The sequence below is a fragment of the Miniopterus natalensis genome, chromosome 6 (assembly GCF_054644295.1).
Source record: "Miniopterus natalensis isolate mMinNat1 chromosome 6, mMinNat1.hap1, whole genome shotgun sequence".
Classification (NCBI taxonomy): Eukaryota; Metazoa; Chordata; class Mammalia; order Chiroptera; family Miniopteridae; genus Miniopterus; species Miniopterus natalensis.
Genome location: NC_142086.1, coordinates 58,497,546 through 58,512,119, shown reverse-complemented (window position 1 = coordinate 58,512,119; position 14,574 = coordinate 58,497,546). Strand labels below are relative to the sequence as shown.

General features: G+C 35.1%; 1 protein-coding gene across 5 annotated transcripts in view; it reads left to right on the top strand.

The window, feature by feature from the left end:
* The window catches only part of FXR1 (FMR1 autosomal homolog 1), a 56,486-nt gene that overhangs the window by 9,079 nt on the left and 32,833 nt on the right, over positions 1-14,574 (top strand). For all 5 annotated transcript variants that reach the window (XM_016218058.2, XM_016218057.2, XM_016218056.2 and 2 more), the window contains exons 2-3: positions 8,974-9,026; positions 10,644-10,737. In XM_016218058.2, coding sequence (XP_016073544.1) covers positions 8,974-9,026; positions 10,644-10,737 — 147 coding nt within the window. The remainder of the gene's footprint in view (positions 1-8,973; positions 9,027-10,643; positions 10,738-14,574) is intronic.

Here is a 14,574-nt window from a genome sequence, read left to right as displayed (position 1 = left end):
TTTTGCCTGGTGGATATAAAGGGTTATCTCATTGGAACTTTCACTTACAGATCCCCACTTGTGAATTTTAATATTTATTGGCCACTTGATTTACTTTTCCATAAGTTGCCGTCATTTACCCATTTGCTTGTTGGGATGTCATTTTTCCCTTTTTGAGATTGCTTAAGAGTCATTTATTGTAAGAGTGCCCTTCCACATTTATTATCTGTTGACATTCTGGTATCCCTGGCCACAGAGAACTTCTATTTTTTTATATACTGAACTACTTTTTCCCTGTTAAGGCTTCAGGGTTTCCAGTCTTGATTAAGACAGCCTTTGTTCAGATTATACATAAAATTTCTTAGGTTTTCCTGTAGTGTTTCATTCATTCATTTTATATTTTCTACATCAAGATTTATTTTTGAATATTTATAGGCACCATGTATTAAATAACCTGTTTTAAACTTTTTTTTTTTGGCATGTAGGGGAATTGGATATTTGCTCTCTTCAGCCAAGTCTTCCTCACTTCTAGGATTGGGATGGGAGGAGGATGTCCAACTCCAGGAAAGCTGGGTTCTTTTCAGGGTTTGTAGAACCTCCTAAGAATTGCTCCAAAAATCTCTTGGGTGCTCTGAGAAGACCATACAGTCCCCAAAAGGGGACACTGTGATTTGCTTTTTGGGCAAATGAAGTTAGGTCTTTATTTTCCTTATCTTACTGCCCTGGGCCTTCTCTCTTGTTTTACCTACCACATCATAGATAGTGAGTGGATCTGAGCCCAATCTTAATAGTGAAACCCCCACTATACCATAGTGTCTGTAATAAGAGGTTTTTTCCCCCTTTCCCTATTGATATGCGTTCTTTTTATATGTGCTAACTGTATACATAGTTCAGAAACATAATGTTTTATTATAAATTATTTAAATTATGTGACATAAAAGCTCCAGGAAGATTTACCATGGTATTTATGGGGAGGAGAGGAGTAGCTTTAAGTACTTCTGACACACCTTGGAGTGCCTGGGAATACCTTAGTTTAAGATTCTTCAACTGTTTCCTAATTGAGACTCTCATATATAAGATTGCTTAGGTTGTGATGATCACTTGCATCTGGGACCCCCTAAGTTAGTTTTCTCAACCTAATAGAGTTTCTCATCTGAATTATAAAACACTATTTTCTCAAATTTTCAAGGATGGTGCATAGCTAGTGCTATTCTAGATGCATGGGAGAGATTAACTTATTATGGACAATGAATGCCTTAATGATTGGGCTGTATTCTCTTAGAGCCCTGTTTTTAAGAAATAATTGTTTGCTTTATAATGATTGGGCTGTATTCTCTTAGAGCCCTGTTTTTAAGAAATAATTGTTTGCTTTATTCAATTTTCTTTTTTTTTTTTTTATCCTGTAAATTGGATCATGCATGTGTAGAGTGCAAAGTAGGACAATAGATGATTCTGATTGTTGGCATGTGATTTGAGGTGAAAATTGCAAACAAACTAAGTAAGCCAAAGGTAGAGATGCCTCTAGTTGGAAGTTGGGTTTAGAGTCCAAGTAATAGGTTATTTTTCCATATATTGATTTGGGAAGTTAGTGGAAGATCCATACAATTTCATTGTATCAAAAATAGCATCAGTTGTGAGGCACTGAGGAAATGTTGCCAATTAATCTGAGTGGTAGTTTTCTTTATCTTTTAGAATTCTTGTTGTGTACTTATTGAAAGGTCATCTTTAAACACCTGCATACAAAAAATGGAAAATATAAGCATTTAAATTTAAACCAGTAAAATTTAAATTGGTGAAAACAGCTTCACAGTCAGGTGATAGTGTTTCTTCTCACAGTATCTTCCTCAGTGCCATGGAGAGCATTGATGTTGCAAGCAAACTTTAAAAGAGCTTTCCTCTATTATCTCCAGGATTTTCTTCCAAGAATTTTCACCCACTCTGCAAGCTTTGGTGCTGGTGCTTTCTTGATTTTATCAGAAGGTGTCAGCAGAACAACCTTCTGGTAAGAAACCTCAGTCTTTCCTAAAATGGTCCTTTATTGGTTTGCTGAATGAAATGTCTAGGTGTTCCAGTCAAGTGTCAAAGAAAATTGCAAACAAACCAAATTTGAGCATACTTACCTTTTTTTTTTTTTTAGAGAAAGAGGAAGGGGGAGAGAGAAGCATCGATTTGTTCTACTTATTTATGCATTTATTGGTTGATTCTTGTATGTGCCATGGCTGGGGATCACACCTGAAATTTTGATGCTCTAACCAGTTGACCTCCCTGCCAGGGCTTTGAGCGTGCTTAAACAGTGACATTTATGCGTACTTAATCTCCTGACTATCAGTGGCTATCAGCTATTCTAAGATGCTATCCATCAATTGTAAGAAGCATCCTAATTTCAGAGATGTTAAATCGTTAGAATTGATGGGCTGGGAAGGTAGGCTGGGTTCAGAGGATGAATCAGTAAATAAACTGATAATTGATCAAAGGGTAACAGGTGATAAATCGATTGTGGAAAAACCTGAGGCAAATTTTGCATAAATTATGCTATTAACTTTTCCTTTTTTCATGGGTTATGTTTTTGTAATTACATTTATCCACAGCAGTAAACTTTACCTGATGTAGTTGGCGAAAGTGTAGACTTAACTCAGTCATATAGGCCTATAGGATCTGATATATAGAGAATTTGTTCTGATCGGTTACTTTTAGACTACAGTGTTTAATCATGTTTGCTTCAGTAATTAAGACATCAATTGCAGTATTTGGAGAAGGCGGTAAAAAATGTTGTTTCACTGTTGTGCCAAATAAATGGAAAAATAAAATCTCTAAATTTCACAACAGTGATCCTGAGAAAGACTTTAGGAAGTAAAACTGAAAGAAGTATCAAAGCTGGAGTGAATTTTAAATTATATAAGAATACTTGATCAGTTGTGAGTGTGAGAACTTTTTGCTTGCTTAAGAGAATAAATGTGAACTAGAGTAGAAGTTTGATTCCTGATGGATCCCTTGCTTTTACCACTTGAGATTGGAGTCATTCAAAACCTACTCTCCATTTAGCAAGATGGTACTATTTCTTGCTCAGGGTATTGGCAGTCAGCAAACTCTTCTAAGAAGAATTTTGAAATTTATGAAAGAGTTACAACTTTAGGATATAAATCTTGAGTTTTTGGATCTGGGCTTCTACACTATCGTTGAGGACTTATGCTGTCTGGTTTCTGTTCATAGTTTGCTGAGTATTAAGGTTTTAAAGTTTCTGTTTCCCTTTTATAAGGAATGTAAATTTAAGGTTGTAATGAAGTGCAATTGTAAGACATCAGTGGATTTTTTAAAAAATCTAAAGTAATAGGTGAATTTGAAATGATAATTACTTTGCAGTCCAGGTACTTTTTCTAGACTACGATGATATAGTAGTCTTAATGAATTTAGTGGGAATGTTCTCAAAGGGATTCATGCATCTCTAGATTTCTAAGCCACAGCAAGCAAAGTCTCTGATAAATTGACCTGCGCTTTAAACTTAAAATTTTATTTCAACTTGCATTTATGATTTGGACAAGATAGCTGCCTTTCTAGTTGTGAACTAGTTTTTTGTGTGTGTGTGTGTGTTTTTTTTAATGTCTTTATTGATTTCAGAGAGAGGAAGGGAGAGGGAGAGAGATAGAAACATCAATGATGAGAGAGTCACTGACCAGCTGCCTCCTGCATGTCCCCTACTGGGGATCGAGCCCGAAACCCGAGCATGTGCCCTGACTGGGAATTGAACCGTGATCTCCTGGATCATAGGTTGACCAACACTCAACTGCCGAGCCACTCAAGCTGGGCGTGAACTAGATTTTTATGTTTTGTCCTGGAACTTTGCCTTAAATAGGCTTTTTAGGAAAGGTGCTTTATTCACATTAGTATTGCTACCAGACTTAACCTTTTGGAGTTTAAAACTGTAAATCAGCAAAAGCATTTTATCGTCTGATTGATAATGATTTAATGAAAAGAGCTCCAGACAGAAGATGAGGTTCTAAATTCAGTAATTATAACCTCCTAGGGAGTGAAATTTTGGGGTTATGTATATGTATATGGTTTCAACTCCTTTTCTCTAATATGAGGGATTTGGAAGGTCTATAAAAGAAATTTTGTCCATCTTCAGAGTCATTAGCTGGGTTCCATAATTCACCTCTTCTTTTTGACTATATATCTCAGTCTTTGAATTCCTGAAATACACTCATACCATCTTGCGTTCTGTTTAACCAGTAGGATTTTCTTCCCCGTGAGTACTTACCAATTGAAAAACCTGTTTTTCAGTTGTGGTGTTCTAGAACTTCAAAAATCTCTTCTTTTATTAAGCAGATATCCTGTGCTCCTTGTTCTTTCCACAGGCCATTAAAGCTCCCAACTCAAAATTGTCATATACCTTATGCAAATGTTCAAAAAATGAAATTGATTTTTATATTCTGATGAGAAAGGATCCACAAGATATAAAGTGGGAAGAGAAAAACAAAGGTCAAAACAAATTGTAGTAAATGTGTATGTAACACTTTAAAGAGGATTTATATATTGTTAAAATTACAACTTATTTTTTTGTGAATTGCCCATTCACATGGTTCATGCTCATTTTTATCAGCTTGTTCAGCTTGTTCTTACTATCTTGCCTGAGAATATTATAAATTGGGAATTTAACTCTGTTGTTTGTTGTTTCACTTTCTTTTTCTTTCGTTGTATGTGATATAGTTTGCTTACTTGTGCTTTCTCCTAGAATCTTTATTGATTTAAAAAAGTTTGAAACTTTTATCTATTGATTTTTGGTGAAATACATTTTCTTTTTCCTTAATATTTATGTACCTGTCCCAATACTATTTAAAAATAATCCATTGAGTTCTCTTATTTGTAAATTCCTAAGTGATTTAGGCCTGTTTTTGGAATCTGCGCCTGTCTTTTTTTGTTTTGATTATTATAGCTTTAAAGTAAACTTTAATATTTGGGTAGGGGTAGTTACCCCCTACTCCCATTTAAAAGATTAATTTCTGAATACTTACTTGTTTGTTTTTAAGATATACTCTGGTGTAATTTTATTAAGAGTAACCCCTTTGCCTCCAACAGAATCATATACTCCCCTAGGATATTAATGGTATCCCATTTAGGGGTATATTTAATTTTTTACAGTATCAAGACCCCCCCCCCAAAAAGAATGTGATGGGGTTTACATTTTCCTATATATTCTATTTATATTCATTTGTAAAGTTTCAAAGATTTCTGTACATTCTGTATATTTTTTTTGTTGAGGACATTTCTAGGGTTTTATTTTTTAGATGCTCTTAGAATATTTTTGTATTTTATTTTCTAGCTGTTTTTATCTAGAAAGCTGATTATTGGTTAACTTTCCAATAAGTTATTGAATCTTTGAGTTTTAAAATTTTTTTATTTTAGGCTAGATTGCATTTGAAAAAGAATTTCTTAAAATAGTGCTTCCACTGCTTATGGAATTCTGCTGTTCCCTTCATCTCCTCCCTTACCCCCAATCTACACATAATTTATGACATTCCTGGGATTTTACTATTAGATGCTCTGTTTATTTCTTATGGGAGAACGTCTAAGGTATTTTGATGACACATAAGATGTGTTACAGTGTCTTGTTTTACTTACTAATGATTGTTTAAATTATAGTTAAGAGTTTCAAATTAGGCATTTTGGACTGTTGTGAATGAACAAATTAAGGGACCATTTTATAAAGATGCCTTGGAATCTTTCATGTCCACATATGTATGCGAAGATGAAAGATGTGAGATGTACTGTTCTGAGAAATATGTTCCTGGACCAGATGAGGGTGAATAGGGAGAGACAAAATCCCCAAAAGTTGGAGGTTAGAGTACCACAAGGAAGACAAAGTTATGGAGACATAAAGTCATAAAGCCACCTCCCCCATGCTGTGTGCAGACAAATGTGGCCGTTATTATTTGGTGACTCTTGACTCAAAGATTTTGGCAAACACCTAACCCTGCCATTTTATGTCTCTTGAGTATAAAGGACCCACCATTATTCTGGTGACTTGGAGAGTACAAAAATGACTTGAAAAGTATTGACTTTGTCCTGCATCAAATGGACATAATTTAATGGAGTTCTGGCCACTATAAGTACCTTATCCTTAGCATCTAGTTTTTGGGGATAGAACATATTTCCTAACTGTTCACTACAGTCCAAATGCACTTTAAAGACAGGTTGTCAGGTCCTTAACCCATTTAATCTTATGCCTAAAGGATTTAAGCAATAAAAGTAGGTATCCAGAGCTTTATTTTATTTTTTTAAGTTTTTGAAAAATGTGCACCCAAACAAAGCTAATTGCTGACTTGCTGGAAGTAAAGTGGGAATTGAGTGGGGAGAGGCATAAGCACTGATTTTTATATAGAAGAAAAGGATTTTATTATAATGGAGAGTGGAATTTCCCAGTGACTTGGAGTTCTGATTTGAACTAATCCACTGTATAAATTATACAGAAATGATATAAGGATTGATATAACAAAACATTCCAAATTCTGAAAGTTGGGAAGGACTAGAAAACATTAGTGAAAGCTGAAAGTATGACTGACTTTTGACTGCAGGATACATTTTACTCTAATATTCATGAACTTGAAAATTCGGTTTCTGATAATATCATTTAGAAATGGCAAGGGTATAATATAGATAGATATGCTGCTAACATAACTCTGAAAGTGCCAACCAAAAACATTAGCTGAAAGTAGATGTGTGGATGAACTACTAGGAATAGAGAAACAGGCCGGGATTTCATTATTATAGTATGGTCAGATAATCCCAGCTTGTACTAGAATGGCAATTGTTAATTTTTAGCTTTGGGAGGAGAGAGAGGAATAAAAAAATTTGTACAGAATTGCAAGACAGGAACTATGATAGCACTCTTGAAAGTACTGTAAATCCTCACTTAATGTTATCCAAAGGGTCTTGGAAACTGTGACTTGAAGCAAAACTACCTATAACAAAATCAATTTTACCATAGGCTAATTGATAAACGAGTTAAGTTCCTAAAGCATATTTCTGATCACAAAAACCTCACCAGACTTCTAAATAAAGATTCAAAACACATTTAATATTAAACATTGAAATAAATGTGAGCTATACAGACAGTTAATAAAGGTTAATAAAAACAAGATAATTTTCTAACCTGCTTTTTCCAGTTCAGGGTTAAGGAGAGTCTGGAGCCTATCCTGGCAACTCAGGGTGCAAAGCATGAACCAGCCCTAGACAGGACGCCCTTCCATCACAGGGCACTCATATTCACCCACACACACTCAGACTGGGACAATTTCACCTCATGTGCACATCTTCAGGATGTGGCAGGAAAGTAGAGTACATAGAGAAAACCTACATAGATACGGGGTGAATGGGCCAGCTCCACACAGGAGTGGCCCTGGACAGGAATCAACTTTTTTTCTTTCTCCTTAGTGTTAAAATGAGAATGCTATTCTAGGACTTGCTATGTCCTGAGTTTTAGGCCTCACAAGAGGATGTTTGCATTGGAATAACCCATAGCACACAAATCAGGTTATAGGCCTTTAAAGCTGGAGAGAGATCAGGGTCAAATTACAGATCATGTAATTGAGTAGCAAATGTGGAAGGAAGGCACTGAGAGAGGAGTTACCTACATTCTGTGATTGGTGATTTCTATATTATTAAAGAAAATGTAATGATTTTATTTTCAGCCCCATCTGTTTTCCTCTTCTCCAAGTTCCAAAGATTTTTTGCGGTGATGGCATTGCTCATTATCTTGCTTTTTGGTTTTTCCACTGCCAGTTTGTTTCATAGTCTTTGATTTGCTAATTTGCTTAGAATAATGTCGAAGTTATAGTACTTAAATATTAATAGTTGCTTTTTCTTTAAAATTAGTTTACTTCTGTTCAGTGAATTTCTCAAATTTTGTTGCAGTTTTTTCTTTTTTTTGTGTGTATGGGTTTATGCGTAAAAATCTTCTTAGTATTATTTAATGGACTTCTGATAGGGAGATGAGGTAAACATATGTTCATTTCTGCCATGTTTTAACCAGGTACTGACAATGTGTGTGTTTATTTAGCTAGGTTTGAGTGCATTTTCTGGAGTTTAGTGTGATCTTGGTTTTAGAAAAATATTTTAATTACCTAGTGTTTCAAAGTGTTAAGGTTGAGAACTTTCAAGTTTTGATTGACAGAAATATAAAGTGTCATTTAATGTCAGTTTTAATCATACAGGTGCCAAGGACTGTTTGCCCATGGTTACATAGTGGTAGAGCCCAAGATTTGAACAGCAGTTGTTCTACACCCAAGTCCTTTGCTTTCTTGAGTATGTTAGGTCCTATGGTTGGTTTCGTTCAGCTGTATTCATCAAATGATAATTTTAAGGCTAGAAAATTACTAGTGGTTTTTATTGAGAATCTACTTATATTCATTCCAAAATGGTTTTGAAGTAATGTACTCACTATAGCCCAATTTTTTTTAAGCAAAAGAGGGAGAGAAATTTGTAGGAAAAATAAGATTAGGTTAATGGTAAGGTTAGTATTCAAAATGTAGTCTTGTCTTTTATTAAAGGTGGGTTCTGATTTAATATTTATAACTAATATTTGTAATAAATTGTGGTAAGCATTATTTTACATGATCCCTCACTCAAGAATGTATAAGTGATAGTGCCTGGGATATGAATCTTGGCTGCCTGACACTAGAGCCTGAACTATAAGTCACAGTACTAAATACTGCCTCACTTAGTTTGAGTATTGACTAATACCTATGATGTTTCAGGCTTTTTACTAATTTCAAGGTAGGTTATAGTACTATGTGAAAACTGAGGTTCAGAGAATTTAAGTAAATTCCAGTGTCATACATTTCACAAATGATGGAGATGGAAATCAGGCCCAGATTTGCCCAATTGTAAGCTCTGTGTTCTTTTCAGTACTCTATATTTATATTTCTGTTGCCGTTTAGAGTTAACATAATGTTTAATTGAATATTGATATGTTTTAATAATGTTTTTGTTTTTTTGCAGGGATTTATCAAAGATGTTCATGAAGATTCCCTCACAGTTGTTTTTGAGAACAAGTAAGTTATTTTTTATTTATAGAAATCTTAATTTTAAAAATGGGTAGTGCCAGTTTGTTTTTGGTTCTTACTATTACCAGTGAAAAATGACTTTGCTTTTGGGCGGGCCTTTTTTTTATAATTCTAGTTTTGATGACACTTTGCCTGTTTTTCTGCCCACAATGTATGTGTTACTTTTTTCATGACACTTTTCTTTGCCAAAACACATATGAACATGAATCAGTAAGTAGTTTTTGCCAAAATAGATGGCACAAATGGGATTATAATATGCTTAATTCTTAAAAAAGCAAATGTTGCCCTGCCGGGCGTGGCTCAGCAGTTGAGCATTGACCTAGGATCCAGGAGATAGCGGTTTCATTCATGGTTGGGGCACATGCCTGGGTTGGGGGCTCCATCAGTGACTCTCATCATTGATGTTTCTATCTCTCTCTCTCTCTCTCCCCCTTCTCCCTTCCTCTCTGAAATCAATAGAGATATATTTAAAAAAAAAAAAAAAAAAAAGCAAATGTTGAAATGATGTTGTAGGAGACCTTCCAAGTGGCTACTGGTAGTCATTTTCAGACTGTAGATATTGTAATGGCTAGGTAATGGTCTAAAATATGCAAGACTAGGTATTCTGGACTTGTTTAGGAAGGGTTATAAAGGATCACTGTGTAACTGAAGGTCACAACAGAACTGTTCAACTTTCACTTTTAAGCTGCTCTGGAACTGTCTGAAAAGATATCTGCCCAGCAGTCGTTTCATGTAGAAACAAGTGTTGTGATGATTTCTGTGTTTGAGCAGCTGCCATTTTGACAGTAATGGTGAAAAGAAAGCACTCAAAAATCTTTTACTTCTCTCCTGCTGTGTGTGTGTCCCGTGCATCCTGTGCAGATAAATGCTATAGGAACATTTTATGAACATTATATGAACATATGAATGATCTGTTAGAACTTGAAGTTATTCATCAACTCAGCTTATAAAATACAACATTAAAAAATGTCAGTTAAGCAATAACTAAATTAGCAACTTTGATACATATTTGCTACAAACATGAAAACTAAGCTTTTACTAGGTTTTAATTGTGTATGTGTTCATTGTTGAAAAGATAAATTTTATGTGAGGAAATGAAACCTTATGTAATTCAGGTATTCAAAATAATTGAGTAATTTTCTGTATTTCTGTGAACATCTACACTAAAACATATTGTGCATTTATATTGTTTTATAATCTCTGGAATTATATTTTATATAGTTGTAAATGTGTTTGAAGTAAGTTGGTTCCACTGCTGTTATTTGGCAGTAGTGTAGATATGATATTTTTTGAATATAGCCCATATCCTTTGCAGAATAATGTATATACTGTTGCTTTAGGATGAGTAATTTGGCAGGTAATATGTAATTATTTTCAATGATGTTAATTATTTATAAACTTTATTAAGAGTCATGCAAAATCTGTTCTACTACAACAAACTAATTACTTGGAAAGTATATAATATGAAACTTGTTTTTCTTTATGGAAAACTAAATGATTAATTTGAAAAATATACAGCACTAAGCATAGATTATATAGCTTCCATATTAGTGGGTATTAGGATAATATATTTTGAAATTTTAAATGCCTTTTCTAATCCTTCAGTTGGCAACCAGAACGTCAGGTTCCATTTAATGAAGTTCGATTACCACCACCACCTGATATAAAAAAAGAAATTAGTGAAGGAGATGAAGTAGAGGTATGTATTTGTAAGTTTATTTTCTTGTGTGCCTGTTATTTTGTTTTAAATAAATATTCTTGTAGGAAAATCTGTTTAGCTGATGGAGAATAAATCTAATTCCTTTTCTTTTTCTGTTGGCAATGACTGTAAATAGCAATGCTTGAGTTTTGGAGTCAGAACTGGGATTTATGTCTCAGCTCTACTATTTTTAGCTTTGTGGCTTGGTCAGGTTTCTTTATCACTAAAATGAAAATAATGAAATGATGAGAGAGTTAAGGATGATAGTTCATTTGAATTTCTTTGTATGGAATCCCATAAAAAACTAACGATGTCTTTCTGACTTCAGTATGTTAATAATGTTAATTAATATGCCTGCTCTGTAAAAAGAAACTTGAACTCAATTGTCCAATAGTGGTATAATGAGTTTGTTGGAGATAGAAAATTTGATTTTTTTTGCTTTTCAAGAAGCAACACAGTACCTCCTAGATGCTCAGATATGCTAAATGTTTCTCACAAGGAGTTGGCTCCATAGTATTGAAAGAGATATTTTCAAATCTCATTTGTACCTCATTTATGTAGGATGGGGGGAGAGGAACTGGGGGTGTAGGAGAACCATTACTGATGAAATAAACATTTAACAATACATAATCTGTGCCAGACACTCTTCTGAGCACCTTGCAAATGAATATGTTTAGTTAATCTGTCACTTTTTTTTTTACCCTCACCCTAGGATATGTTTTTATTGATTTTAGAGAGAGAGAAACATCGATTGGTTGCCTCCCTTATGCACCCTGGACCGGTGATGGAACCTGCAACCTAGGTATGTGCCTGGACCGGGAATCAAACCTGCAACCTTTTGGTGTACGGGACAGTGCTCTAACCAGCTGAGCCACCTGGCCAGGGCTAATCTGTCACTTTTATTTCTCATTTTTTTTAATGGTAAATTTTCTTTGAGTTCCCATTAAATTGTAGATATTATGCTAGGAAACCAAAGAATTGTGCTTTAACCCCTAACAACCTCAACTCATTTTCATTTAAAAATTCTGCCTAGATTTTAACTACTTGCTCTAAGTTTACTATGCACTTTATGCTAAATCAAAAAGCATGCTATAACTTAATTGTGTCAGGGCACCACACCATGAGCCCACTCCCTAATAATGTTACAGCTTTCACTTTACTCACCTTTTTCTGTTATAGTTGATTTCACCAAAGGTGGGTACTAAGAACTTTTTTGTAAGGAGATCTGTAGCTGTAGTCTTAGTGTGGTGTGTATTTGTATCTTTGAGGAGTGTGAAGTAGGGTACTTGATGGGTCCTATGAATTGTAGTAGTGATGCTGCTGATTACTACTGTACTATGTTTTCTTGGACTTTAGACTCCAGTGAAAACATTTGTTTGTTGTTTTGGTTTTTTCTAAATAGAAGCAAAAATTCATTTAGAAAGTCACAGGTAGAAGAAGTGAGCCCTGGAAGAAGTGAGCCAGCTGGGCTGTGTGGGCTTAGGAAACAAATTACAGAGGCAAAAGAGTAGCCTTTGGAGCTTAGGAAAAAGAAAGCCAAAGAAAACTCACACAGGGGCCTGTTCCAGAGAGAGCAGTAGAGCCCTGGGGGAAAAAAGGGGTGGGGAAAAGCTCCAGAGAGAAAGATCAAAGAGCGAGCTTGTATTTTCGAATAAACACCTTTCTGTGAGGATTGATAAAATAACTTGATTTGTTTTCATTTTAAAAAATTTGTTTTAGAAGTTGTTTCCTCTGAATTCTTAGTTTTGTTCTAGAATTAGAAATATGTGGTGGCCAATTCTGAGCATAGTGCTTTTCATACTTTTAAAATTGTTGTTGCCCGTCCGGGCGTGGCTCAGTGGTTGAGCGTCGACCTAGGATCCAGGCAATCGGGGTTCGATTCCCTGTCAGGACACATGCCCGGGTTGCAGGCTCGATCCCCCAGTCGGGGGCATGCAGGAGGCAGCTGATCAGTGACTCTCTCATCATTGATGTTTCTATCTCTCTCTCCTTCCTCTCTCTGAAGTCAATAAAGATATATTTAAAAAAAAAAAAAGTTCCTTTAAAAAAAAAATTGTTGTTTAGACAAACAATTTTAATTTTAGTTGGTAGTTTAAAGGCATAGATAAAAGGAAAAACTTGGTGGAGCACTGAGAATGTTACCAGTGTACTTTCCCCAATCTCAGGTGAGGAAGGCCTTATCCATTTTTTGGACCATCTTTGTTGCCCATTTGGAAATTGATGATCAGAGTGTTTTATTTCAGATTGGTTTTTGGTTCAGTCTTGGTGAAATTTGCTCCTTAAAATGATGAGAATCTATACCTGAAATTAAGATGTTATTGTCATTTTTTTCCCTTGAAAATTTACATAAAGAAGCTTTAAAAAGTTAATCTTGCCACCTTTATTGGTTTTTGTTTGGCCATCAGTAGTCAGGAATCTCTCCATGTGACCTGGAATGTTTAGGAATTATGGTTGTTAGACTTTATATTTTGAACCAAATAACATTTTGAGAGCCCTCCCCACCCCATTGCATAACATAAAATATGAATCTTCCCTCTTAGTGTGGTGTGTAGGTGTGCTGGTTGCCCATCTCAGTTTAGATATCATTTACCAGAGTTGAGTGTCTCTTCAAATTTTTTTTTTGCATTTATAAAGAGTATGCATGTCTCTTACAAAAATGAGAATATGTTATATATTTGTTACTTTCTTTTTCAGTTAATCAGGATATCAGACATTTTCATGTCTAAACATACGGATTACATCATTTTTTCTAACCACCCCATAATACTCCGTATTCTACAGATGTGTCATAATTAGACGCATTGAAATTGACAGATTTTTTTGCTATTACAAAAAAAGCCAGAATTAATTAATCGTCTTTTATATAAATCTTCTTCTGGTAATAGTTTTGTTTTGTTTTTAACCCTTACCTGGAGGTATTTTTTCCATTGCTTTTGTGAGAGACTGGAAGGGAAGGAGGGGGAGGGAGAGAAAACCATTGATGTGAGAGAGACACTGATTGGTTGCCCCCTCTACGCGCCTCGACCAGGGCTGGGAATTGAGCCTGCAACCCATGTATGTGCCTTTAGCCAGAATTGAACCAGGACCCTTCAGTCCGTGGACCGACGCTCTAACCACTGAGCCAAACCAGATAGGGTGGTAATACAGGTCTAAGTGGTTCAGTTGCTGAATCAAAAAGCATGTTATTTAAAATTTTGGTAGTACCAAAATGTACCATTTTGTCCTTTAAAAATGCTTTTTGAATTACCACTTAATTTTGCTAACACTTGAATGTATTTGTTTCCTCATTGATTGACTGGCTGGGTTATTATTAATCTGTTATATAAACCCAGTAGAAGGAAGCTGATGTCTTACAATTCTTCATTTCTTCCTTAATCATCACTAGTGATACGGAATGTCTTTTAACACATTCTTCTTTCTTTTTCAAATATATCTTTATTGATTTCAGAGAGAGGAAGGGAGAGGGAGAGAGAGAGAGACAGACAGAAACAGAAACATCAGTGATAAGAGAGTCATCATTGATTGGTTCCTCCTGCATGCCACCGACCAGGAATCGAACCCCTTGGATCCTAGGTCGACGCTCATCCGCTGAGCCCTGCCCGGCCACATGAGAGTGTCTTTTGAATTAGCTCATTGACTGTTAACCTTTTGTTCTTCGAATTGTCTTATTTTTTGTCCATGTAGTTTTTGATGTAGGCAATCTTAGCATTTTATGGATAAATTTTTATGTTATATATTGTGTTTTCTCCCAGACAATGTAATATTCTGTGGCTTTGGCTATCAAGAAGTTTTAGGTTTGCTTCTTCAGATCTGCCAATTTTTTTGTGTGTGGCCTCT